This window comes from Zonotrichia leucophrys, chromosome 10, assembly GCF_028769735.1.
Source record: "Zonotrichia leucophrys gambelii isolate GWCS_2022_RI chromosome 10, RI_Zleu_2.0, whole genome shotgun sequence".
Taxonomy (NCBI): domain Eukaryota; kingdom Metazoa; phylum Chordata; class Aves; order Passeriformes; family Passerellidae; genus Zonotrichia; species Zonotrichia leucophrys.
In genome coordinates, this window is record NC_088180.1 from 20,380,437 (window position 1) to 20,408,287 (window position 27,851).

At 42.7% G+C, this 27,851-nt stretch overlaps 1 protein-coding gene across 4 annotated transcripts; it reads left to right on the plus strand.

The window, feature by feature from the left end:
- The first annotated feature begins 592 nt into the window (after positions 1–592).
- TP53BP1 (tumor protein p53 binding protein 1) lies at positions 593–27,385 on the plus strand. Of its 4 annotated transcripts, none has more exons than XM_064721846.1 (27): positions 593–880; positions 970–1,021; positions 1,090–1,177; positions 1,417–1,487; positions 2,104–2,262; positions 2,708–2,789; positions 3,850–3,995; positions 4,834–4,963; positions 5,296–5,387; positions 6,395–6,597; positions 7,549–8,728; positions 12,680–12,799; positions 13,417–13,653; positions 14,633–14,690; positions 15,892–15,984; positions 17,085–17,586; positions 18,256–18,408; positions 20,396–20,685; positions 20,993–21,169; positions 21,439–21,860; positions 21,992–22,183; positions 22,668–22,871; positions 23,375–23,587; positions 24,159–24,253; positions 25,191–25,390; positions 26,193–26,338; positions 27,048–27,385. In XM_064721846.1, exons 1-27 carry the CDS (start codon positions 608–610, stop codon positions 27,233–27,235), a joined length of 5,766 nt encoding a protein of 1,921 aa, XP_064577916.1. In that variant the 5' UTR covers positions 593–607; the 3' UTR covers positions 27,236–27,385. The 4 variants fall into 4 exon arrangements, with proteins under 4 accessions (XP_064577916.1, XP_064577918.1, XP_064577917.1 ...); XM_064721848.1 differs by having other exon boundaries at positions 6,425–6,597; XM_064721847.1 differs by having other exon boundaries at positions 2,110–2,262.
- Positions 27,386–27,851: the final 466 nt, after the last annotated feature.

The window sequence follows — 27,851 nt, forward strand, 5'->3', positions numbered from 1 at the left end:
CAAATTGTAAAATAAAATGTACAGAATTTTCATCTATAAAATATAGAGAGGTGCAGAAATTAAAAAACAGAACTTGCAAAAGTAGATTTAAATTATGCTATTCGAACTCACTGTTTATTAGGCAAGAAGGTGAATGCTGGAAAGACAACAATACAGTCACATCTAAGGCTTCTTAGATAACCGTTTAGTCATATAAACACAAGGAAATTAACAGGATTTCACTCTCCCGTGATATCCAAGAAAGGACATACCCGATGGTGGCTGTTCGGGGTACGCGATGCTCGGTCCGTGCGGGAGCCCGAGCACGGGGCTGCTTTGTACCTGAGAAGAAAGGGGATCGGGAGGGCACCGTGCGGGCACTACCCGGTCCGGACCTCCGCCGCCCCCTGGCCCGCCATGCGCGAGAGGTCGATGCATTCGCCCTGGAGCGAGCTCCGCGGACGGAAGGCGCGAGGCTCTTTGTGTCTCCTGAGGCCTGGCGGCGAGGCCGGGCGGGCGGCGGCGCCCCGGGGCGCTCTCGGTGCCCTCCCGCCGGTCCGCCCCCCCCACCGTCTCCCCGGTAACGGCGGGGCGGACGGGTCGCGCGCACCAATCGGCGCGCGGCAAGATGGCGGCGGCGGGAAGTGCGGCTGGGTTGGGCGGCGGACGGGCGGGCGGCGTAGGGCCCGGCCCGGTTCCGCAGCTTGCGGCGTCCTGCATGGAGCGCGGCGGGAGCAGCCAGCTGGACCCGGGATTCTCGCAGCAGGGCACGCCCCTCCTCATCGTGGAGGACTCGCAGCCCCAGGGCGCGGAGGCGGACGCGGAGGCGGACGCGGAGAGGGCTAGGCTCGGCGCGCTGGCCCGCCGGCTGCCGGCCTGGCGGAGCCCGAGCCCCGTGCTGGTGAGCGCCTGGCGTGGTGGCAGCACCCCTCGGCCTTGCCCGGCCCGGCCCGGCCCGGCTCTGACGCGGTCCCCGCCTCTCTCTTGCAGGACATCGTCCGCGGTCCTGCTGGCAGCCGGGCGCTGCGGGAGCGACTCGCAGGTAAGGGCGGGGCGCGGGGTCACGGTGGGTCCGGTACCGCGGTCGCGCTGACGGCGCTGTGCTTGCAGAGCCCATGGAGGGCCCGGGCCGCCCGAGCGCCTCTGGACCGCGACGCTGCGCGGCGGAGGAGTCTCCAGCGCCCGACCGGGAGAGCAGGTACGTGGGGCGCGCCAGATGGCGGCTCTCGGCCGCCGCCTCTCTGGCCTGCTGCAGTCTCTCTCGTGGAGGCCGAGAGGCGGGCTCGCTGCTGTAGCGGCCGTGCTCGGCCCCGGCCAGGACGAGCGGTGCGGAGGGCTTGGAGCGCCTGGTCGGTGCCAAGTGACCCCTCGGAACGAGCCGCGGGGAGGCGGCCTGCTGGAACCCCTGCGCGACGTTAGCGAGTCTCTCTGTTGCAGTGCCCTTGGAGAGGCCAGGGAACGAAGCGAAGGTGATGTTGAGGACTGTGCTTCTTCGCCGTGTGTAGAAGGTAACTAACCCATTTCAGGTCGGTTTTTTGGGTTTTCGGAATTGGATCAACCGTCTGTGCAGTTTTTCAGTTGAGCTGACTCACTTGTCTCACCAGGGGTAATTGTGCCGGTAGTAGTAAGTCAGAAATTGGCATCCTTTTCTGAAAGTTTATTTGTATGCTTTGGTGTTTGGAAAAAAAAAAAAACAAAACGAAAAGAAGGTTGATTTATTATTGTTAGAATGGATCTTCAAGATTGAAGATGGTTTAGAAGAAGCAGGGATGCATTGTGATCATTAGGAAATGGAGCCTTATTATGAACTGGCATAATGGTCATTGTCATCAGAGGATTTTCAGACACAGGCTGTGTGTTATCAAGATTATTTTCTATTCATGGAATGAAAGTCTGCTGCAGCTCCTAATGGCATTACATAAGCCCTTGCTGATTAATACAGATTTTTGAGTTAATGGCCACTGTCCCTGTTGTGATACCATATTTTAATTATGTGATACCATATTTTAACAGCCTAAATACTTTGCATGTTAGAGGGTATATCTTTTGCCCTTGTAGAAGTGATGGATGGCCCTTGATTTTTTCTTTTTGTTATGTATGTTTGTAATGGATGTCTGATGTTAGATACAGGCATGTCACAGGTCCAGTTTGGAGTTCTAGAGCTGTCGCAGAGCCAGGACTTTGAGAGTGACTTGGTGCCCAGTGAGGGAGATGCTAGGCATCAGCTCCACTCTGGACCCACTGTCGTTTCTTCCAGACTTGTTAAGAATGAGTCTAAATATGGTAAGTGAAAATGATCATAGATGTCTTCTTGCTGCTATGTAGATTCTGTCTAGTTTCTTTAAATGTTATCGTTTTTTGACAGGAAATACGGTACTAGTAGTTTCCAAAAATTAGTTCACCCCTCACTGGTAGTTGCAAAGAATTTTGCCCCCTCTTTCCTTTGGACTAATTAATTTGCTTTCTTGTACCTGTCCAAGTGCTCTCAATGATTCTTTCACTTCTCTTTCCTAATTGATTTCCAAAATATTTAGACAATCAGATACTGAATTCCCTCCCTGGTAAAAACTTCATCCTGTTTTGGTTTTTTTTCCTTCTTTTTATCATAGATCGTTCAAAATTAATTTTGTTAACTATAAGGCTTGCCTTGGTATTTGTGTAAATTACAGACCTACATTTTCTTATTTGTATATTAATCCAGGTATTTTTCTTTTATCTCTCTTTCTAGAATTTTGTGCAGACAACTTAGAAACTGACTCTAGCACAGAAGCACAAACTGCTTTGGAAAGCCCAGCAGAGAAGTCTGAAAGGTAAAGCAGTCTGTCTTTTCTGTAGGTTGTTTGCTGTAGGCACACAGTTTGTGGTAATTGGGAGTGCAGTGGGGCTGCGGCCCAGCCTCGTCCCCTGTGGGTGCCTTCTGAAGTGGTGTGGTGTTACTTTGTATGGGTAGAAGCTTTCTGAAATTGTATGAGGATATGCTGTGTAGCGTGGCTGTCTCAACTGCGACATATGCTGTGGCAGTTTGTGGGCATTCTAGAAGGTGATTTGTTCAGTTTTTTAACTAGATTTTTAGATATGGAAGAGGGTTCAAGGCAAAAGAGAAAGGTAAAGGGAAAGATGACATACTGCTGAGGCCTTCTTGTGGCAGTGCTGACTAAGGAGTGCTCTTAGTATTCCCTGGTGAGAAAAGATGTGATGTCAAACTCCTAAACACAAAGATATTGATAGGTTTGTTTTTAAGGGCAAGTTCATGGCATAATAAAATATGCCAGTAATTTTCCTGAAATGGTATGACTGGAATATACTAGAAGCAATAATTCATTTTGAGTCACAGAAGTTATCGTGAAATAACTTAATTGCTGTAGCATGGGCTTTTGCTGCACAGGAGAAATATGGAGGCTAAGTGGTGGTATTCCAGGATGCTTTTGCATATTTGCTATTGTAAGCTTTGTTTTAACGGTGTTTAAGTGTGAAACTTCAATTTGTTGAATAGTATTGATTCTCTCTGGCATAAAATTTATATAATATTTAGTTCATCGTGTATTATTGTATTTTGCTACAAAATTATGTTCAAGAGGTGAAGTGAAATACCTAGACTGCATTGACTAGAAGTCAGTAGAACATCTGCATTCCATTTAAGCATTGCTTAGATTGGTGGAAAATGTGAAAAACTATTCTGGAAGTATAACTTATCAAGGATGAAGGTGGTATTTTGTCAGGAGAAGCTGGTTTTCTTTCTTCTTTCCTATTTTCCCCTGTGTTATACATGAGTGAACACCTTCTATCTCTTATTGATAGATTTTCCTTTACAATGCTGTGGTCTTCATGTTTTGAATTTCTCAGGTCAGAGACTGTGTCTTGCATTTTCAGAACTCTGCAGGAAGCAGAAGAGCACATCAGAAAGGAAACGCCTGTCAGTGGTGCCAGTAAAACTGAGGAATCCCTTGGTTCTGGTCATGAGGAGCCAGATATCTTGTCAACACAGGAAGAGATGTTTCCTGAGAATCATGCAACAGGTAACAATAGACAAGCAGAACCAAAATGTCCATCTCAGAGCTAGTTATAAACATCATACCTACTTGATCTTCACAGACATTTAGTGTTTTAGGGTGTAGAGCACTGTGAGTATTTTTCGTGTAACTACTGCTAAAATTGAAAACACTATGGAAATAAAAGGCCACAGCCTCATTCACTATAGTATGGAACAATATCTAAACATCACTTTCTGTTAGAATGGCTACTGGCTTGTTAAATACATTAAATTTCCTTTATTTCTGCGCCCCTCGAAGAGCAAAACCAAAACCCAACTTTTACCATCTTCTGAAACTAATGGTGCTCTGCCTTTGTACTTGTTGCCTAAGTAACACTACTTATCCAGTGTGGATAAGTAGTGTAGGCAGTATAGGCAAACTTCTGCTCAGTGGGGTCTGTTCTGGCCTGATCTTGTGAATGAACCTTCTGTATCCAGAAGGTTCAGTAACATTCTTCTCCTCATGCCAAGTCAGTGGTCAGTGCAAGGTGTCTTTCTTACAAGAACCTTGCCTGTATTTGTATTTTAGTGCTGGATCAGGTGTGCTGGTATTGGAGCCATTAGGGATGGTTTTTTTTAAGTCCCAGGTAGGAACACTTGTACAGTCTAAAATCTATTCAGATTTTTCTTTTTCATCTTAACTATTTTGTGCTCACATTTCACATACTGAACTTTCGTGTGCAGTCCTTCACCAGCTCTGAAAATCAGCTTGTTGTTGCCTATCTGAAAAGGAGCTGTGCAATAGCATGAGTTTAATTCCTCAGAATTTTCTGATCACTGTGGTTTTTGGCTGTATTTCTGTCTTTGTTTTCTTTTGTTCAAAGTAACTTCAGGGAGTGGCTCTCTGATAACCAGGGTGGAAGAGGGAAGTTCTCTGGCGTGCACCCCTGCCCGCAGTCTGCAAGTCCTGCAGCTCTCTGGGCAGGCATTCCTTGTACAGGAGGGTGATTCCACGTAAGTGAAAAATCCCCGAGCTCTTTCAAGAATTTTGTTGCAGTAGTGCATTCCCCCTACTCTCTTCATTATTCAAGGACTTGTGCTTGATTTTAAGCAATCAGTGTTTTTAATTTTTGCACTATGAGAGGAGCATGGCCTTATTTTGCAATAAAATGAACTAATGGTGGCCATCTGATCCCTGACTGTCACTAGTCTCTTACTGGTGAACACCTGACGCTTGCCTTTCATGAGAAGAATTGTATTGTGGCATGCTGGAGCTTGATAGGAGAACTTAATGCATTTTTTAGTAAGGTGTGGTTTTCATTTCCTTGTTTCCTTTTGGTCTGCAGTGTCTCTTCAGGCCTGGTTATTACTCCTCCTGTTTCTTTTGGAGCCAGTGCCCTTGTCCCCAGCAGTCCTACTGAACAGGGGAAAGCAGAAGGTAAAGCTTTTCTGCATATTGTCTGTGGTTGTGTTTTAGTGCACTGGTTTTATCAGAGCTTGCAGCCTTTTCAAAATCCGTTAAAATTATGTTTAAAGAATAAAGTAGAACTGAGAACAGTGAAGGAGTAGATGGAGATCTGTATTTTTGACTCTGTTGTTTAGGATTCTCTATCTGCTATTGATATTTCCTGCATAGCTATCATAATCAAATGAGTACTGTTGACTAGTGACCCTTCATTTAAAAGATCGGAAATTCTTTGTGTAGCATACAGATTTCTTCTGGCAATTATCTTCTTTAGGAACAAGCCATTCTTGCTACAGGCAGAAACCTGTATTAAGTCTATACTGTTGGGGCAATAGGAAGGACAGATAAGAATTGCATCATAATAGGTTATTTTACCTTAATATAGACAACTTCCACAATATTTGTAAAACCTTTCATGTGCTACAAGTGTGTGTCCTAAATTGTGTTGCCTAAAGAGAAATTATTCTATATGATACATTGGTGGTTAAATATTTGCTCTAAGCACACATTTACCATCAAGGATAAGATATCCATGCCTGCAGGTTTTGAGTATGATACAAAATCAAATATTCCTTTCTGAGAGATTCCTGTCACAGAATGTGAAATACTGTTATAACAGGTATTTTCTTAGCTGGGGTCTGAATGTAATTGAATTTTAATAAAGATAGCAAAAGGAAAAGAAATACCTCAGAAAAATGCTTTCTTTATAAGTTGCAAACACTTTTTTTTTAATTGTAGAAGTTCTAGACCTGTAGCAAAATAGTCATATGAATTTGTAACAAAACACTTGCTTCCCCCTTTGACAGTAAGAATACAGATATTTTTGTTGATTTTTTTCCCTTTACGAAAAGAATGCTGCTGCAGACAAGATTTTACAAAGTTGAATACACCACTGAAGACAAATCTTTTAATAAGATGTTAAAAACTTCGACATAACACAAGAATTTAGTGCTAATGTCTTTTCTGCTCATTTAAACCAGATGAACAGATGGATATATCTATCCCTGCAGATGGAAGAGAGCTGATGCAAAAGCAGAAAGGAGATATGCTGGTGGAGGTGGCCGTCCCTTGTATCCCTCCAAGACCTCTTGCTCAGCCACAGGCTTCAACTCCAGTGTCCCAGAGTGCTCCAACCTTCTTTCCTGGATCTTTAGCTATGCCATCACAACCAGAGTTCTCTCATGTAGGGGTCCATGTATATAGCTTTTCTGAGGTTTTTATATGGCTGAGGCAGAAGATGTGTTTCAGTCAACCTCTATTCTTTTATGTTGAGCTTCCCTACTAAGCTGTTCCCACCAGTTGCAATTATTTATTAGTTATACTGTGTGGCAGTTTTTCCTGCAGAGAAAATGCAGAACAGCTTAAGAGGGCATAGTGAGTTACAAAACATAGACGCTGTTGACTTTGACTGTGCTGCCTTCTTATGCTGAACTGGCCATCCTGCATCTCAAACTGCATCATAAATTAGTTTTTTATTGGGCAAGACCTTAGCATAATTTTTGTGGAGAAAGGGAAGCTGTTCCATAATAAAGTATTTTTATTCTACAAAGCTAGAATTTGTCTACTGCATTTTTCAAGTTTCTTGTTCTTGCTGTTGTTTCCTTTGTGTATTTTGATTCTGGAAATTATAATTATTCAAAAGTATTTAACAGACAGTTTGTGGGTTTATACCTAAATATTATGAATGTCGTGAACTTGCTAGAAGCTTCACTAGTTGAAGCAGTGCTTCTCCTCAGCTGAAAACAGCATTTGTGTTAATATAATATAGATATCATAGAGGCTCTTTCTGAAACCCTTGGTGGTTCGAGTAAAAATAGCTACTAATTTGCCATACTGGCCCTGTATTTTGTGATTTGGTAGTGAAAGATACCAAGGATTGTGTCTGACTTTGCCAAAGATCACTAAATAGTAATTCTTGGTGATAATTTTTCTCAGCAAAACCAGACCAATTATGGCTCTCATAAATGTGTGGAGAAAAAAGTTTTGGATGTTTTTTGTTTTCATTGATTGTTTTTTAATATGTAGTTTTGTGCTAAACTTGCTCTGATCCATAATCTAGTGTAATTTTTTAGGAATAATAAACAGTCCTACTTGGGATGCCCTAATACTCCATGTCCCACTTTTCTCATTTTAGGATATCTTTGTTCCAACTCAGAGTCCAGAGAATAAGCATGGAGAAGAAAAAACTGCTGGTTTAACCCCTTTATGCTTACCAGGAGATCTCTCTGGATCTACAGATGCTTTGTCAAAGATGTCTACAGACGACTCTGTGTTACAACCTCCTGATTCTTGTAAACTGATGCTTTCTGCAAGTGCATGTAGCCAGCCCACAAATACAGACGTCAGTTCAGGCTCTCTGAACACGGCCCAAGACTGTGAGACCACACAGGTAGAGAGGATTTCTGAATGCAAGGCCTCAGACTCAAGACTCTGTTTTGTGGACAATGATAAAATAAAACTAAAAGTGAATGCAAATGATCAAGCACCCTCTGAAAATTGTGAAAAAGCAAAAAAGGAGGATGTAGAGACTGCAGGAATGCCTGTAGGACAGTTTGTTAGTGCAGGTGTTGGAGAAGAGGGGCCATTAGCCTCTACAGTTCATCGGGAGATTGAGTGTATTTCTGGAAGTCAGGCTGCTGCAGACAAGTCTGGTCTGCTTGAGATTTTGTCCTATGCTCAAGAGGCTTCCAAGCCTGAGGCAGTTCCTGAGACTCAGTGTGAAGAACAAGAAAAGAAACTGCAAATAAAAGAGAAGCAAATAAAGGAAGATAGGTCTCTTGTTAATATAACACTTTCTCATACGTTTATTCTTGAAAGGGAAGGACAGTGTCATGAAGATAAAGAAATGAATGATTCTTATAAAAATAGCAAAAATGTAGCCAAGGAATTAGAAGAGGTTGGATCAGAATGTCAGGGAAAAGCAGCTTTGAAAGGTTGCAGTTTTGATGCTGGAGAGGCAAAGAGTATGGATAAAATGACTACCAACAAGGCAAAGCTTAATGAAGTTTTAGCTAAGCCTTCTGTAGGGGAGTTACTGGAACAACACGATTTGCTTCCAAAGTTGAAGAGTGATGTCCAGTCAGAAGTGGCATTGTGTGCCAAAAACCATCCCGATTGTTCAGAAGTGGGACAGGTAGTGATAATAAGCAATCAGCCATCACTTCCAGAGAGAGGGTTTGAAACACACATGGTTCAGCATGAGAATCCCGTACAGAAGAATATGGAGGATACTGTTACAACAAGGAATCTGGAGCAAGAGGAGCAAATGCAGCCACAGGAGAAGGCAACTTCTAAGTCCCCCAGTCCTTCCAGTGGTAAGTGAATTTAGGTTAGTAGTTCACAGGTGTATATTTTGAGTAATGTCAAGGACAGCTGTATACAATCCTCAGTGTTTTCAGGGAGCACTGCTATTGGATGCACGTTGAGCAGCACTATACCTTACTGTGTTATATGCTGAACATGACTTTGCTGGTTTCCCCTGTGGTGTAATTCTCATTCCTGACTCTCACTGCTTTAAGGTAGAAATGCAGGGTGGGTTGAAGAACTGAAAGTGCTGTGACCTTGGCAATGTTCAGGGATTTTTCTGACTTCTCCCCCACTCAAGAAGCAACAACAGCAGGGTCCTTGAAAGGAATAGAGTATGTGTAGTCAGTATTTTCCCTTTTGTAGGTCTCCTTTTCTTTTTCCTTCATTTTCAGTGGAGAATTTTCTTTGTGGGGGTGTACAGAACAACTTTGAGCTAGAAGCTAGTAAAGCAATTTTTTTCTTGAGATTTTTTTTAAAGTGGAATGGCTTTTCACTCTCATGTAAGCTTTGGCTCAGTAGGTATTGTCGTGACCCATTAAAATAATTTAACATGCTGTGTGTCATTATACAAGATGTGGGATATTACACTTGTTTTGTTTGTGCCTCTTAGCTGGCTTCATCTTTAAACACAGTTTTTTTAAGACAATTTGGCATAGTCAGGAGAACAGTTCTGGTCTTCAAACTTAAAAGAGTATAGGGTTTATTAAATACAACAATAAGTTTGGCAGTACACTGCTAAAATGATGATAAAGAGAAATAGCTGCAGTTACATAACAAGGTTAAATGTCAGGTTCCACTTCAGTATTGTCTTTCACAGTTTTCACAGTCCAAAACTTCCTTTTTAAGAGAGAATAAACAGAATTGTGTTTGACTTTGGATAATATTTCACCTCTCATACTGTACTGAAAATGTTTTGTTTTTTTTTTCTTAGACAAACCTAAATGCAATTTAAGCACATCACAGTTGGCTGTGTTTGCTTTTAAAAGGGAACTAATAGCAAATTTTTAAAGAAAATTAATTCCAAAATTAATTCTTGTTTGTGTTTTATGCATTTGTATTATGCTGAAGGGCTGATTGGTGTTAGGAGAGAGTTCAGGTTTTTGGCCTACTCTACTTAATTGCCTTCAGACTCATGAAGCATGGTGGAAAAAGTATGTAGAGTGGTATTTGCTCTCCTGACATCACTCAGTCCTTAAGGTATGAAGAGCTGTAGAGCATCCCTCTACTCTTAAAGCAGCTTTGTTATTGTAATAATTATTTTCATAATAAATATTTTAGGAGTCTAATCCCTTATCAACAAACTATGAAGCATAAATCAGTAAGCACAAACTTTAGGTGGGGGCTTGCTAGGGGTGCACTCTGTACCTTCATCCAGGTCACTGATGAATAAGTTGAGGCTGGACCCTGCAGTGACCCCTGGGGACACCGCTAGCTGCAGGCCTCCCAGCTAGATTCCGTGCCACTGATCACAGCCCTCTGAGCTCTGTTGTTCAGCCAGTTCTCTATTGACTTTGCTGTCTGTTCATTCAAACCACACTTCCTGGGATTACCTATATGGATGTTTCAGGAGACAATTTAAAAAAGTCTTCCTGAAGGCAGTGTAGACACACCGTGCACTGTTCTCTTCTCATCTCCCCAGCTAGTCATTCCGTCACTGGAGGAAATCTTGTTGGTCAAGTGTGATTGCCCCTTGGTCAATCCGTGCTGACTACTCCTGATAACCTCCTCCATGTGCTTAATGGGGACAACCAGGAATATTTGTTCCATCTTTCCATGGACGGAGGTGCAACAGTGCCTGATTCACTGAGTCCTCCTTCTTGCCCTTTTTGAAGACTGGAGTGACACTGGCTTTCTGTCCTGAGGTGTCTCCTATACTCCATGACCTTTCAAAGATGAGGGAGCGTGGCTTAGCAGTAACATCTGCCAGCTCCCATAGCACTCATGGGCACATCCTGTCAGGGCCCATATGGGTAGTTGTGGGTGTCAGATTTGTCTAAATGATCTCTAACTTGATCATCCTTGGCTGAGGGAAAGCCTTCCTTTCTCTATACTCTCTCTCTTGCCTCCAGGATCTGGGTTTCTGTGCCTCTGGGCTTATTAGTAAAGACTGAAGCAAAGCAGGTATTCAGTAACTCCGTCTTCTCTGTATTCTTCATCACCATGGCATCCACCTCACTGAGCTGCAAACCTGTGGTGGTGTTCGCAGGGGTCCCCGGATGAGGGAAGAGATGAGTATCTTGACTCCATGTTTCAGAAGGCTGATTTATTTATGATATATATTATATTAAAAGAAAATGATATACTAAAACTATACTAAAATAATAGAAGAAAGGATTTCATCAGAAAGCTAGCAAAGGAATAGAAAAGAATGATAATAAAATCTTGTGACTGCTCACAGCCTCGATACAGGTGGCTGTCATTGGTCATCAAGCAAAAACAATTTCCCATGCTGGGTAAACAATTGTCCAAATCACATTCCAAAGCAGCAAAACATGGAGGAGCTGAAGCTTCCCAGTTTCTCAGGAGAAAAGATCCTAGCAAAAGGATTTTTTCATAAAATATGTCTGTGATACAAACCCACATTTTCCTTAGGTTTCTTTTTGCTGCTGATGTTCTTGGAGAAACCCTTCTTGTTTTTGACATCCCTTGCCATATTCAATTCCAAATGGATCATCTGAATCTGTTACAGGTTGATGGTCATAAGAATGTAAGAAAAGTTTAACTGTTTTGATTAACTTTTTTAAGAGTTTTGATTTTTTGTTTTTTTTTTTTTTTTATTAAGAGTTTTGATTAACTCTTTTCATTGATAGAACAGTTGAGACTTCAATGTGAATGAAAACATTTAAAATTTTAGTTGAGGCATTCACATTTTTTTCAGTTCTTCTGAAAGCTTGCTTGTATTCCCTTTCATGGTATCCCTTGGTATAATAATTAGAATATGCTGTTGGTCATCACCTGTACTGGTGATCAGTTCATAAATTCTAGTGATCATTTGTTACTAGCCTGCCAAATGTGGATTTATAGGTTAGAAGGGATTGTGGTAGCTAAATCAATATTCAGTTGAGTTGCTTCAGTTCTTAGATAGAAGACTTTTTAAATGGTGACATGCTCTAGGACATAATATGGCAAGCATTCATAAACTGTTCATGAGGAGGGGCGGTTTGCCTTACAATGTGTGAGTACCATTGTGCTAGAAGGTACCTACCCACTGCAAAAATACAGTGAAGTTCTTGGGTTGGTCTTCAGGATGTTGCAGTTGCTCAACCATGTCTTTAAAGCTTGTGATAATCAGATAGGCGATGGTTTTCAGAGTTTTCAAACAGATGATACATAATTGTTTGCTGATGGGACATTTTTCTATGAGAGGATTATGCAAGCTACTTCTCTATAACATTGAAAGTTTGCAAGTAAATGCATGGAATAAGGCAAAAGAGTGTTTTACTAGGTTTTTGATTTATTTATTTGTTAAATCCTGCAACATCTGCACATAGTAAATCCACCAAGGCATGGTTTCCCTGATGAGATAGGCCACCTCAGCCATCATTCTGAGTACATTTTAGGTTATCAGTTCAGGCAACATGTAGCTTTTCCAGTTCATTTTTGTCCTAATCTTCATTTCTGTTTTTGACCTCATTTTCATCTTCTTTGGAAAATCCTGAGCATCTGTGAGGCAAAGCTGCATTCTGTAGAAGTCCTCTTCATGTTAGGATATTTAGTCTCCCTTTTATCTAGCACCTGTGAGCAACTGCATTCAGTTGACCACAGTCTAGATTTTCACTGGGAGAGATTTTTCACATAAAATGTGAGGATTATCAGTTACAGCAGCTGTTCAGGGGGGTTTTATACAGCACCAGTGTTATGCTTTTTCCTATTTCCACAGCACAGTGAATATGTGCTTTTGATACTCGAACTAAAGTAGATCCTCTAAATTTCTAATTCTGGTGCTCTGTGTCTTTTAGGAACCCAGTTTCATTTTACTTTGCCGAAGGAAGGTGATGTCATTCAGTCCTTAACTAGCATAACACCACCTCTTACTGGCCATCTCAAAATGGGACCCAGGAGACACAGCACACCAATTGGTGAGTTTGACCCAAATGGCTGTGTTCTGCAGTGAAAGCCTGGAAGCTTTTGATTCTTGGTGCAGTATGCATTAGGATAACTCAAACCTGCCTTGGCAAAAAATTGCTACATTCCCCTTCAATGGGGGAGGGCTTATCCCTTCCCTACAGTTTCCTTGTCATGTTTTCTCAGTCTCTAGTGAAGGTGTTTGCTCCCTGAGTACAGAGTGGTATGGAGTATGTCTTCCTTGCACTCACTGTGGTCCTGAATACAACTCCATTAAAGAATGTCAGAGAGCCTTCTGAGTTCCAAAAGAGCTTAGACCAAAAGAAGATTCCAGTATTCATCATCTTTTATCAGAACTTTCTCTGCTAGGTTTACAAAACAGCACCGTGCATGTGCTAGATAAAAAGAAGTCTGTTCTGCTTGGATCATAGTAAATTATTCTGTCATAAACTAAGGATAATACCTCTGCTACAGAATTTTCATGCTTCAGATCTCTAGAATTTCCACTACTGCAGCATTACTAATAATGCATGCAATGAAGTGTCTTCAAACCAAAACTAAGACCTCAACCCCAGCAATGTGAATGACTGTAGCTACTTCTTGTTTCTTGTTTTTGTTTTTCTGTTTTCAGTGGATGATACTTGCCCAGACAGCACTATAGCAACCAGTGATGTTACAGCAGAGGGCACAATGCGGACCAACGATGTCACCATGGAAAGTGCAGTGGTATCAGCAGATGTGTCAGAAGTATATGAGAAAGGAGAGTCTGGTGTGGTTCCTGAGTTGGATGCAAAACTTTCTCTGCGAATGAACCTTGTGACCCCTGTGAATGATGGGAGCGAGGAGTCCTTGCCGTTCAGCTTGGAAAGTAAGAGGATGAAACCTGAAGTGTATGAGTCCTACTGGATCTCAGCCCTAACTCAGAACCTCTCTATGGCATTCCCCAAGGCAGTCTCTGAGTCCCTGTAATTTTTCTCATTTTTCTTTTTGGTCAGTGTCACTTAAATTTGTTTCTCTGTTTCTGCAATGCTCTAAGCAAGGATGAAGTGAGAGGAGAGGCTTCTGTTGTGAGGAAAGGTATTTCCAGCAGACTACAAATTGTGATGTATAGTGGCAACGGTATACAGGATAGGAAGCGAAGTTTGATTGTGTTGGGTGGGGAAAAAAAAAAATATAAGAAAATCATAGAATGGTTTGGATTGGAAGGGACCTTAGAGATCACATAGTCCCAACACTCCCTGCCATGGGCAGGGACACCTTCCACTAGGTTAGGTTGCTCCAAGCCCCATCCAGCCTGGCCTTGGACACTTCCAGAGTTGGGGCAGCCACAGCTTCTCCAGGCAACATGTGAAAGTGCATCACCACCCTCACAGGGAAGAATTTCTTCCTAACATCTAATCTAAATCTCTTGTCTCTTAATTTAAAACTGTTTTAGCTTTTTTTTTTTTTTTTTTTTTTTTAAATAAGCCTCCTTTTAAGTACTGAAAGGCCACGATGAGGTGTCTCTGGAGCCTTCTCTTCTCCTGGCTGAACAAGCCTACCTTTCTCAGCCTGTCTCTGTGGGAGCCATTCTCCAGTTCATCTCATCATATTTGTTGCTTCTCTGGACCTGCCCATAATCTGGAAAAAAAAGTTTGACAGGATTTTAACCAGAACAGTGGCATTCAGTCTAATAGTCTAAAACTTGTAGAAATTTAGGTCTGTTCTGAGAAGTTGGATGGGGAAGCCTGGGCATCCTTTGTCCAGTGTTACTCAACCTCTCTTCACTGAGTGTATGGAGCTAGGAAAGGTTGAGAGAGTCCTTTTAGATGATGCCAAAATCATCCTTCCCTTCCTTCTTGTTTCAGAGCCTGCAGCCAGTGACAGGAAAGATGGATCCTCTGCTGCTGCTGAGGCTGCTGCTAGGTAACTGGGCTTCTTGCTGGGCAGAGTTAATACAAAGGTCTGGGTAGATCCTTTCTCCACATATTATCAACTGTAGGGGAAAAAAAATTAGGAGACACAGAAGCAAGGAACATTCTAGCAGTAGATGTGATATTAAGTCTATAGCTCTTGCAGCAGGTTTTAATTGCATAGGCACAGTGGGAACCTCACTTGTTTGTTCATTATGGGCTCTGTGGTTCCTACCAATGTCAGCATTTTGCCTCCATTAGATTGTAGTCAAAGCCAGAAGTTCATGTCTTGTGCAGTCCAGAATGCAAGTCTGCCTTATCCGTCTCCTAAATTTCAAATATATGGGTTTCTGCTGTCTTTCATGGTGCAATTTTCTGCCAAGAACCTTAGAAGTTCTGAAGGAGAATTGTCTTTTTGGTATAAAGCTGATAGAAACTCATAATCAGTTCATGGATATACAGAAATCACAGGTTAACATTTTGACCAAAACATTGAATTTTTCCCTTGGTCTTTTGATTTGTATGTATCAATCTTACCTCAAATTTAAGGTCTAGCATTGCTTGATTTAGCTTGCAGGAAGTAATGTTTGTAAATACTAACAGGAATCTCAGTAGGAAGAAAGATGGTGTCCTATAGTAATCAGAGTGAAGAGTAGTGTTTTGAAGTAATGAGAAAACATAGGAATAAAGTCAGTATCTTTTGTTACAGGATTGCTTGTTAGATGGTAATCATGCCTCAATGCTGAGGATGGGTGATAGTAATTTCTCTCTGGTTGAGGATGGGTTACCTTTATAGGTATGGGATGAATATGAACTCTCAGGGTCTGCTTTATGACTGTAATTCCCAATATTCTTACGGTGCCATGAAATTCCTGAGAAGTAAGCCATAAAGGGTCTAACTGGTGGGTACCAGAGGCACTAGATGCTGAAACTCTTGATGGTGCTGCAGTTTTCCACACAATGGTTTCTGGAACTGTTCCATTGCTCTTGGCTGTTAGGGTGTCTTCAGAAATGACAGTAATGCTTGTGCAATTGCAGCTTCATTCTTGATCTTTGAGATGGATCATATCAGTCATTCTGTGGCTGTGTAGGTCAACAAGCTCAATACTCTGTTCTCACGAGGAGCTAGAGAATTCTTGTTTTGCTGTATGAGGGTTTTTCTCACTTCCTGATGCATTTTTGTTTGTTTGTTTGTCTTAAATCTGCACTGCTAGCTCCCAGAAAGCATCATCTGTGTTTAGTCGTGTCTGTGAAGTTCGTCGAGAGGATGAGGCCAGAGGTCATGGTCTTTCCACTTCTCCATTTAGGTAACTCCTCACAGTCTTTGCCTGCCAGTCCTGGTTGGATTTATATTCAGGTGTGCATTTTCTACATCAAAGAAATTGTGCTAAGCCATTTTCTTTGGGTGACTTAGAAGGTTGGGGACAATGGGGTAAGTATACTAAATCTGTATGTTTGTGTCTCGCTTGCTTATCAGGCTTACCTTTTGATTGAGTGGCCATGTGATCCCAGAAGACTAATATACTTCAGTGAAGTCTTGGGTTTGAGAAAATTGACACCATATTTAAGGCTGTTTAAATATCTTTTCTGTCTCCTCTAAGATCTTCTGACCAGTTTTGATGGTTTGTTGTTGCTGTTGCTATTGTCCCCCTTCCAAAGGACTGTACAGCTGTGTATGTTACAGTGAGGAGGGTGCCGCCTGGAGAACTAGAAATAGAAATCTGCTTCTTCAGTGTTTTCCATTCTGTCTTTCGATGGGACAGTGAGATCTATGTAGAAAGAGTAACCTGAATTTCAACAGCTACATTAAAGACCATAACGAATAGGGAGTTCCAGCGCTGGGCAAGGCGCAACCAGAAGGGAGAACAGTCACTCCTCAAAATCCTCAAGTACCCAAGGGAAGCCATATACGTACTTCTAGTTTGGATCAGTATAGTGTCCCATATAGTACCTGGCAGAGGCAGTACTTTTGGCAGAGCAGACAAATTCTAATGAAAACATTAGACAGCGTTTGTGTTTATGCTGCTGGGTCTTCTTGCTACCTGTGATTATCAGTTTCAAGCCAGTTAAGCACTGGAGGAGCCTGAAGTAACTTCAAGATGACATGCTTCTGGGAAGTTGCATAGTTGGTGCCTAATGTGTGTAGTGTAGCAAGAAAATCTGTATTTTAAAAAGCACTTAGTTCTGTACAGTGTCAGCCATATGTTTTACCACCCTATGTATCACTTGAGAAGTGTTGAAAGATTTTTTTATTATTTGAACTCTCTGAGTTTTGTGCAATTGTAAGAAGCAGTTGAGTGACTGCCAAGGTGGGGGTTTTTTAATACTGTTTTTACTTGAGTGGCAGCATATTGGTTGTCTTGTTTTCTAAATCAGTAGTTTTGATCTGTGTGTAACTGGTTTGCAGGGGGGATCGGTTAATTTTTCCGGGCACACAAGAAGATGCTGAATTACATACCAATCCTAGTGATTGGCAGTACCAACAACAGAAGGCAGACGGCAGTGGTGGACAGAGCCTAATTCCTCAGAGGATGCAGCAGGACTGCCATCAGCAGTCTTCTGGTGCAGAGGATGGAGAGTCTATGGAGACTGATGTTGCAAGCACTCAGGCAGAAGATAGGAGAAGAATGCTGAGAAAACAAAGTAAGGCTGTTCAAATTGATCAAAGTCAAGAGAGGTGGGAAAACATCAAGGATAAAGGGATCCAAACTACAGCAGACTGTCTTTTTACCCCAACAACTGTTACAACAGCAACACAAACATCAGAAGAAATCTGTAGACAGGTGGAAACAGGAACCAGTATGTCTGGGCAAAAACCTGGGCAACAAGATGTGAACATTCAAACCGACGAGAGCGGGGAAAAGCTTGTCAACACCTCTGGAGATGACACGGACTCTTTGCGCAGTCAGGTGGGATGAGGGCTGCCCGTATTTAACTGCTTTAGGACAGACCCTAAAGTGTCCTTTCAGCTAGTAGATTCATTAACAGTTGGTTCTCTATTGAAAAAAAGGCCAGGGGCCACTTTAAAATGTTAAAGTCACAAGCTGTCCTGAATCAAATGTTAAGGTAGCAATACTCATTGGACAGCATGAATTTGGGAAGCAAATGTCTCCATATGTATTTTCTGGAAAAATGTGACAAGTTTGGATTGGTTGGTTGATTATTTTTATCAATAGAAAGACTAGAAAGATGATTTTTTGCTAAACATCATTTAAGACTAATGTGTCCTGTGGGAAATAGGAGATAAACAGGGCCATAAAAAGACAGTGCAAGATTGATGTGATACATGTGGGAGTCTACTGAGTCAAAGAGTATCAGAAGCCGTGCTAAACAAGTTTGCTGTTTCCTCCTTGGACTGTTGTGATTTCTCTTCCTCTACTTGTCAGCAGAATGCATTCAGTTCTCCTTTGTTTAGGGTCTCCTGTGTTGCATTAATTTGTAACAAGATGCTTAAAGGTTCCCTACTCCTGTACTTTAGCATGGTATGAGGAAACTGTACTGCAGAGGTACTCCTACTCAGAAATAGTTTGCTTTTTATTGTGGTCTGTTTTGATTTTACTGTACCCTCTTTATTACAGGGAGAAGAGGAATTCAACCTTCTTCACCCACCCAAAGGCCATGTTCAGCGTCGCCACGTGCGAACCATTCGAGAAGTGCGCACTGTCGTTACACGTGTTATAACAGACGTCTACTACATCAATGGTGCAGAGGTGGAACGAAAGGTAGTTGAGGTAAGTTCCTGTTTTCGTGGCTAAATGGGATGAGATACTTGCTGAAAAGTAGAAGTAGTTAAAGTGAGAGCATGTTATGACTGCAGGAAACAAGTTGAATGAACAAATCTGTGTGCTGTGATGCCAAGGCTTTCTTCATGAGCAGACTTGCAGGCCATTTAGTGAACAGCAAAAACTGTGGTTTTGATGCTGGTATTCTTCATGCCATGTGTTCTCAAGACATGTTCAAGTCCCAAAGAACTCAACAAAAGACTTACTGTAACATAAAAATGGAGAATTAAGCGTCCTGAAATATGCTTACATAGTTGGTGTAATCACAATCATATAACCGTTTCTGCTTTACCTACCAACACTTGATATCATTGTTCTGTAGATGCATGTTTTTATATCCATAAAGCTTTAGTAACTCCAGATGACAAGCTGTCTGAAGCTGATCTTGGATTATAAGCAACCCAAAGCTCCTAATGTCTCATGTATTTGTTGCAGTCTCACACTCTAGAGGGATGGGAATTACTCAAAGCCAGACCAATTGGATACAAAGCTGAGCTCTGCCCTGTTGCTAAGGAAACTTCCCTGTCCAGGCATCCAGGAGCCACTCTTGCAGTCACAACTGTCACCACCTGAGCTGGGGCTGAGGCCCCTTCACAGTGGACAGAGCTGATGGGTGCCCTGCTCGAGTCCCTGCGTGCCCCACACTCGCACAGTTAGATCAGGTCTCCTCACCCTGGACTGGACCCCAGGTTTCCCATGGCAGAGTCTCAGACATCTGGATCCTTAAAATAATTTAATCTTGTTGCAATAACTAAATAACAATAACACCTGAGCTGGTGCCTCCAAGGAGAAACTTCAAACAAAGGGCACCCTGGGCTTTTTTACCCTTACAGTCTAAGCTGGAAAAATGCAGGAAGGTCTGGGGGTTTTCTGTTCCTGCTGTGCCTCCCAGTGTCCAGGTCCCACGACCTTTTGCCTGGGGCTCTCACCCCCCAGAGCTCAACATACAGCTTGCACTTGCAGCCCTGTGCTACCTGCACTGAAAGCATTCCTCAACTCTGCTGACTGAGATCTTAATGAGACTTCTTGATACAGAGCAGCTGCAAACATGTAGTGAGAGATGCACTGTCTACCATGGATTGGCCCAGACTGGAGTTTATGTGGCTGTCATCAGCTTCATGAATGTCGTGTCAGCTTGTCTGCACTTTGGACTGGTGACTGTAAAGGATCTAGCACTTGTATTGTTGGAGAGGATGAAAAAAGAAAGCCTTTTAAATATGACTGCCTGACAAAAGATTTTGAGAATATAGAAACTATAAGCGAGATTGAAATGAAAACAACCTTTGAGATACCTTAGTTGCTGAAAAACAATGATGTAACCAGCTGAATGTTATCTTCCCTGGAGGAAACAATTCCCTCTGCAAGCAAGCCCTGCAGCTTGGCAGACGGGGCCCAAAGAATAAGATTTAGGGTTTAAAACATAAAGGTAGTATGGTAATATAGTGATTCTTATAAGTTGTGTAGAAATGTTATAAGATATGCATGCTGTAGTAGATTGGTTAATGAGAATCTGAATATTCAACACTGAAGATGGTTTATTGTATTGTAACGAGAACTTTGCTCTCTTTTCGTGCTTTCTTATCTCTCTTCTCCCTTATCTCTTTGTTTGCTCTTGCGCTCTTCTTCACGCCCTTTTCTTTCTTTGTCTCTTTGTCTTCCCTCTGCACTTCTTCACCCCCTCCTTTCTACATGCTCTCCACTCTTAAACCTTTGCCGTTGACTCTCTTACACTTTAAGCCTCTCTTCTCTCGGCCCCGCTCTGAGCTGCGGCTGGCAGCTCGCAGCAGGGCCCTGCACCCACGCCCTTTGTAATAAACTGCAAGTTATACAACTTGGCTTCAAAGAGGTCTCGTCTCTGTCCGTCCCTACTGTGCGTGACCCCCTGTCACTCCTACATGTATCATCTTAGACAATCCTCTTTTTTGCTTATTTTAAGGAAACTGAGGAGCCTGTAGTGGAGAGCCAGGAATGTGAGACCGACATGTCCCCTTCAAGAACTGCAGGGGGCTCGTCGCTGACCTCAGGGGACCTTGGTGATGTCAGCTCTTTCTCATCTAAGGCCTCAAGTCTCCACCGTACATCCAGTGGAGGAAGCAGTGGTCACTCTGCCACACACAGCAGCAGCATCTCAGGGCGAGGAACTGGAGCTGTAAAAGGGAAAGTGTGTGGGACAGAAACCGGAGAATTTGCTTTACCCATTGGCAGAGGCATCTTAGGAAAATTGAGGTAAGTGCAGAGTCTTAGGAAAAGAGGAAGAGATGTTTTGCAGAAACAGGTATCTGGCTTGTGAGTGTGAAGCAGGGTAGCCCTAAATAAAAGCTTTTCTGAAAAAGATCTGGCTTGATGAACAGAATTAAGGAGGTAGTATTTGCTTTTGCATCTGTTCTTCCTGGAGGAGTAGCTTGTTTTCTTGTGAGCCATTACTTTGCAGCAAAGAGGCAAAATTCTGGATGTGTTGTGATGGTCAAGAAAATGGGAGGATCCTAGTGGACTGGCTTCTCTCCTCAAAACAGTTAACTCATAAATTCTCTAGCCCTAGGAAAGGAGCTGGTCAGCCTGCATCGCCACTCAGAGTTAGCCAAACAGGAGCACTGCCTTGTGAGGAAGAGGAGGACTGTATGCCTGGCACTCGTCAGGCTGGCAGAGCACCTGTGACACCTCGAGGACGAGGAAGAAGAGGACGCCCACCATCTCGAACAACAGGAACAAGGTACCCTGGAAAATGGAGACTGTAACTTTAATTTATTGCAAGAAAGAGAATAGGGAACTTCTGTCTTAATGTCCTAGAGGAAAAGGAGTACTGAGTATTTCAGAAGTTTCTGGTCATACCATATAACAACTGCAAGCACCTCCTCCAGTAATACTTAGTACTTAGTAATTGTTTTTTCAGATCTTTCTGGGAATGCTTTTTGTCTTTTTTTTTTTGTCTTTTTTTTTTTTCTTCTCCCCTCTCTTATATGGGGCTGCTTTTTTCTACAGAGATTTAGCTGGACTGCCAGGTATGGAGGATCTCTCAACTACAGCATCACCTGAGCAGAAATCATGTACTCGTTCAGTTCGCCTGCCAGATGGAGGAGAGAAATCTGGCACTTCTGGCTTCTGTGCCTTACGCCGTAGTGACTCTCCAGAAATCCCGTTTCAAGTGGTGACTGTTCCTTTGGACTGTGCAGACTCATCCACTGGGAGCAGCTTTGTGGGCCTCAAGGTTGTAGCAAAGTGGTCCTCAAATGGGTACTTTTATTCGGGGACAATTACCCAAGATGTTGGAGCAGGAAAGTACAAGCTGCGCTTTGATGACGGATATGACTGTGATGTGCTAGGAAAAGATATTTTGCTCTGTGATCCTATCCCACTGGAGACAGAGGTGACTGCACTCTCTGAGGACGAGTACTTCAGTGCAGGTAAGAGCAGTGCTTGAGTTTCATACTTGGTTTTTTGAGTTGCTGAATGTGATGGGGAATGGGTGCTTGTTCCAGGAGGATGAGAAGCCTGGGTATGGTTGGCTAACAGCTGTTAGTTGCTGTCTTGTCAGGTGTGGTGAAGGGACACCGGAAGGAGTCTGGAGAGCTATACTACTGCATTGAAAAGGAAGGCCAGAGGAAGTGGTATAAACGAATGGCTGTTATCCTGTCTCAGGAACAAGGAAATAAGCTGCGGGAGCAGTTTGGGCTAGGTCCTTATGAACCTGTCACCCCTGTGACCAAAGCAGCTGACATCAGTCTTGGTAAGGAGAGGTGCTGTTGAGCTGCTGACTGCTATTCTGTGTCTTGTGCCTTTGAGGTAACTCTAGTGCCTGATCTGAATTGCCAATATTTAAATGTTTTTGGATATTCAGTGATGCTTTTTGTACTTTATAGTGAGATTTTTGAGATCCTTTTGTTGTTTGCCCTCAGAGACATAGTGGTATTGACTTGCTTGTGGAAAGTGGTCTGCTTCAAGTACAGTGATGCTTGCTGTACTTCAAGTAAACTTGGTGGATGGCTGCTTTGATAATAAAGTCCCAGCAGTACTGAGAGGAAAGCAGACAAGCAGGATACAGGACTTGGGAAGAAAGATATATTTTTTTTTCTTGCCTTCCTCTGTCAGAGGGTGGTGGCATGTATGTTCAAGGTACTATTGAGTTCTGCCACTTCTGTACAGATAGGTAGGCTGAAAGCTTGTGGAGTTTGGTGACAGCCCGTCACTAATTCCTGCATACTATATTGCAGATAATCTGGTGGAGGGGAAGAGGAAGCGACGTAGTAACCTTGGTTCTCCCAGCACTTCCAGCAGCAGCACAACTCCCACTCGTAAAGGGCAGGAGAGTCCACGTGTCCCACCAGTCTCACTGTCTGGGAAAAGGAAACTTCTTGCTTCTGAAGATGAACGATCCCCAGTGAAACGTGGCCGCAAGTCAGCAATGATAAACTCTGGTGAGAACTTGAATTCATCTAGTTTTTTCAGCACTACTTTTTCTGTAATTATCTTTCCGCTTTCCATAACTAAAAAGTAGATCAGATTGCTTTTTTTTTTCCCTGCATGGTTTGAGGCTGATTCTCCCTGGATGCATTCAGCAGCCAGAGATACTTTCAGCGTAGTCTGAGTATTTACTTGCCGTCTTTTAAGTTCTGCCTTTTGACTTTAATGTTGTGGTTGGTCTCTCTCTTATTTCTTTAGTCAGTCCTGAAAGCTGTTAAAGGGACCCCTCACAGCAGTCAGTGTTGTTTAGGATGCTGTTAAGACTTACAAACTTGTCCCATTAGTCCTTCATATTTTGATTTGAAGATCCAGAAGGATAAAAGATCCCTACCTAGCTTAGTGTAATTGTAGCCCAATCCTGCCTCTCTGTGTCTCCTGCAGTAAAATATCTGAGTTGAACTGGTTCCTCAGGTAAGACATATCTTTGAAGACTCATGGTGCTTCTGTCTCTCTGCAGGGGCTGTGAGAGGTGGAGAGTTTTTAAGCACCTGTGAAGGTGTAAATGCTGCAGATCCCCCAGTACTGGACAGTGACCATGGGCCCTTGCCCCACAATAAGACCCTCTTTTTGGGCTATGCCTTTCTTCTCACCATGGCAACACCAAGTGACAAATTGGTCGACCACCAGAAGCCATCAGATGGTCCCACTGGGAGCAGTGAGGAGGAAGAAGGTGAGGCAAATCTTACCCATTGCATTTTCAAGTGAGATGCTGTGTCTTTAGGAAAAATGCTGGATACTGTCTGATCAGGCATTTGCTCTTTAATCCTTTCCAGAAAGGACCTAAGATTCAGTCTCTGACTTAGCCAACTTGTGGCCTAAGATGTGACAAACCTTGATGATGATCATAGGCTTGTTCAGCAAGCTAAGAAAGGTGAAAATTAGTGACATCATCAGTGTCAGAATAGTATAATGTAAGAAGGAAGGTTTTGAGAGCTAAAGGATAGTGCTGGCAAGCAGAGAACATGAAAGCATGTATGGATTGCTCCAGTTAGCCTTTGCTGGTGTCATGTTTCATGGAGTCAAAGAAGTGACAAAGTGCTCACCTGGCTACTGGTGTATTGTTGCCCTTTCTGCTGCCCCCCCTCCCTTTTTTTTTTTCCTTGACTCTTTTAATGATTTTCTCTAGAAATTCTTGGGAGTATAGCTGAGATCCCTTACTGGAATAGATGAAGGCTTTGTAGACTAAGATGCAGGAATATAAGCAGATAGATTATAATCAAAAATTGAACTTTCTGCTGTAGATTTTTTAGAGATGACTCCGTATGATAAACATTACATAGCACAACAGCTGCGAGCAGGAGCTGGCTATATCCTGGAAGACTTCAATGAAACCCAGGTAAGGGTTCACTTACTAATCTAGAACAGTCACAGAATAGTTGAGATTAGAAGAAATTTCTATAGCTTATCTTGTCCAACTGCTCTGCTGAAAGTGGGTTCAAATAGAGCAGATTTCTTAGGTCCTTGTCTAGTTGCGTTTTGAGTATTGTCAAGGATGGAAACAACAAAGCCTTTCTGGGCACCTTGATCCAAATAGGGGAAAAAGAAAGGATTTCCTGTATTTCAGTTTGTAACTGTTGCTTCTTGTCCTTTGAGTGGATAACACTGAGAAGAGTGTGGCTGCATCTTTTGTATTACCCTCATATCAGTCATAAATGTGCATTACAAAGACCACCCAAGCCTTCCCTTTTTGATCTTTAACAAGCTCAGCTCTCAGCTTCTTCTGGTATGTCAGGTGCTCCAGTGCCCAGGCCTCTTAGTGGTCCTTGGCTGGACCTGTTTCGGCATGTCTGATGTTTTTGGTATACTGCAGAACCTGGGAGTGGATGAAGTACTCGAGATCTGGAGTGGTCTCACCATAGGTGAGCTCTTCACTTACCAGATCTACTTGGACAACTGCTGTAATTTAGTGTGGCTTTTACTTTTTTTTAATAAAGAGGGTAAATTGTTTTTGGAACATCTTACTTGAGGAAGCAAACTTGTCTAGTGACTTACTGAGTCTCAGACTAAAAGGTCTTTGTGTGAACTAGAAAAGAGCTATGATACAAAAACTACTAGTTTTTGCCTAGAGCAACTGCAGAGCTTGGAATAGGATATGATTAAACAGATTCTGAAATTGGTACTAGCTTTATCTAATTCACCTTTCACATAATATGGCTGTGAAAAATCAAGGTTTCAGTTGTTTTCTTCTTTAACCTGTTTAGCATCAGGATAATTTGGGGGGATTTTTTGCAAGCATTGCCTCCTGTTTACATGCCTTCTTTTCTCCCCTGAAGTGTAATGCAGCATACCAGTGTCTTTTAATTGCGGACCAGCATTGTCGAACTCAGAAATACTTGCTGTGCCTTGCCAGAGGGATCCCTTGCGTGTCTCATATCTGGGTCCATGATAGCTGTCATGCTAATCAGCTTCAAAATTATCGGAATTACCTTTTGCCAGCTGGATATAGCCTCCAGGAGCAAAAATTGCTAGAATGGTGAGTGCCAAATAACCATGATCTGAGTCTACAGACTCTTGGAGAGACCTGTTCCACTTGGGAGGCTCTTGAATAGCTATAGATACTGAAGCTGACCTGAGTACTGACTCCCTATACTTTCCCTTCCATATAGGAGCAGCATTTCCATCTCTTTCTTTGGACTTAAAATGACCTGTAATGCCAAGGTACATTTGGGTGCCATATACACAAAAACCAGTCTCTTTGGAAGTAAGGAAGGTGTCAGTCATGAGGAAGGCAGAATTCAGACAAGGCTTCCCACACCCTCGGCTAATTTCTCTAATTGCTCAGAAATGGATAAAGGAGAACAATACTATGTTAATTTCTTTTTTCCTTGATACATTTTGAAGCTACCTTCTGCATTTTCTGTGGAGTCTAATCCAGTTAGCCTGTTCTGAGATGACAGAGGATGTCAGACTCCTTAGACAAGCTGAGGGGCAGACACAAATTTGTAGATAACTGTAGACTTTTGGGCAGGAGACTGAGGTCTTCCTGCTCAGCCCCATCAAAGTGGAAGTAATTTGAATGTGCACAAAAAAGGTGGCTCAGGATTAGGAGGAGCTCAGTTTAACTTTGGATATAGGCTGCTGCGCACATACCCCACCAATATTGTCTAGCTCTGTGTTAGTCTCTATAAACAAAGGATAGTCAGTCCAAGTACTTCAGGAAGGGTGGTAAGAGAGGGTCATGGTGTGCAAAATACTAAAAAAACATACATGGGAGCAAATCAGGTGATGAGGCTACTGGATATTCTTACCAGTCTGCATTTCTCTTCACTCTACAGGCACCCACGAGAAAACCCATTCCATAACCTGAAGGTTCTCCTGGTGTCAGACCAGCAAGAGAACTTCCTGGATTTGTGGTCTGAAATTCTCATGACAGGGGGAGCAGCATCTGTTAAACAGCATTACTCACGTGCTCACAACAAAGGTACTCACTGCCAGTTTCTCAGGGAGTCCTATGCCACTGTGGTCTTTAGTATGGTTTAAAACCATGTGGGATGGTTTACAAGGTTGTCTGTAAGCAGAAAGGCAGGCAAAGGGTGAATGCTCACTACTCAAATATAATCTGTATATAGATTACATCTAGGACACCTGTCTTGCAGAGAAGCTGCAGCAATTCAGACAAAAGCCATCAGCTTCCAGCCTATGTTGAAAGGGGGAAATTGGTGTCTCAAATTGTGCTTCTCTTGTCCCCCTGAACTGGGCTGTCTCTCCCTCTCCGTATGTGATGTAGGCCCTAGCACTCACAGCCTGAGGTCAGGACTCAGGGTCGTGCCTATACTTCTGGCTACTGGTTTTCCCCTTATTTTTATCTGGACTAAAAGGAATATTTTCTTGTGAGGTGCAGGGCTGCTGTAGGTGTGTCTTAACTTTTACAAAGAGAATTCAGTGCCTAGGAATGAGAAGACATAAGAGTGGTTCATAGTGGCAAAACACACTGAGCTGCCAGGTTGGATGGGGCTTGAAGGAACCTGGTCCAGTGGAAGGTGTCCGCATTCTTGACAGAGGGTGGAATGACATGAGCTTTAAGGTCCCTCTCAAATCAAATAATTTAGCATTCGGTGCTTCTATGATGTTCTGCTGCAGAGCAAAATCCTTTCTTCACCTGACAGATGCCTGTCTTTCCTCCTGTACAGATATTGCTTTGGGTGTTTATGATGTGGTGGTGACTGATTTTTCCTGCCCAGCTGGTGTCTTGAAGTGTGCAGAAGCTTTACGGCTGCCTGTTGTCTCACAAGAGTGGGTGATCCAGAGTCTTATTGCTGGGGAGAGAGTAGGCTACAAGCAGCATCCAAAATACAAACATGACTATGTCCCTCACTGAGTGAACTCTGCCCTGCTGTCCAACTGTTGTGCAGACTGTGTTTTAAACAGGTTTTAAATGTTTGTGAATTGGGCAGTATGCATGGATTATTGTATATAGTTTTATCTGCTGGACTTTTATGATTAAATAAATGTTTGATCTCTTGTGGTATCTGCTGGTACTCCTCATTTATCTAAACTTACTCAGGGCAATGCCTTCAGGAAAGGAGTGCAGAGAAAAAAGAAATGCTTACATTTCTCTGAGCTAAATATCACTAATATTCTGCTTTGAGTAAAGCCTGAGCTAACACAAAGTCAGTTACAGAGAAAGAGTGTTTTCCATTAGCAGAAGTTCAGGGCCATAGCATTTCTGTTTGTTGGCAAGAATACCACCATGTATTCCTCCAGTTTGCTCCAGCTTTTATTTTCTATTAATTTCATTAAGGTGCTGCTGAAGTGAGTGCTAGAGATAGACACAAGAGGTACAAAGAGTATGTAAACGGTGTGTATCTTTAAATGGTAACGGGATAAATCATCTGCTTTTGAGCGTCTGCATTCACATCTTAGGGGTCAGCTGGTATAAAGGCAAAAGCTCTTCACACAAACAGTGCTATAGGCTGAAGCCCTCCCTCCATCCT

What these genes read in the sequence shown, in the direction of transcription:
- TP53BP1 (XM_064721846.1), top strand. Translation starts at nt 608, where the DNA reads ATGGCGGCGGCGGGAAGTGCGGCTGGGTTGGGCGGCGGACGGGCGGGC. An exon ending in CTTTCCACTTCTCCATTTAG is followed by an intron (nt 15,985 to 17,084) that starts GTAACTCCTCAC and finishes ACTGGTTTGCAG; the next exon opens with GGGGGATCGGTTAATTTTTC. An exon ending in TCTCGAACAACAGGAACAAG is followed by an intron (nt 21,170 to 21,438) that starts GTACCCTGGAAA and finishes TTTTTTCTACAG; the next exon opens with AGATTTAGCTGGACTGCCAG.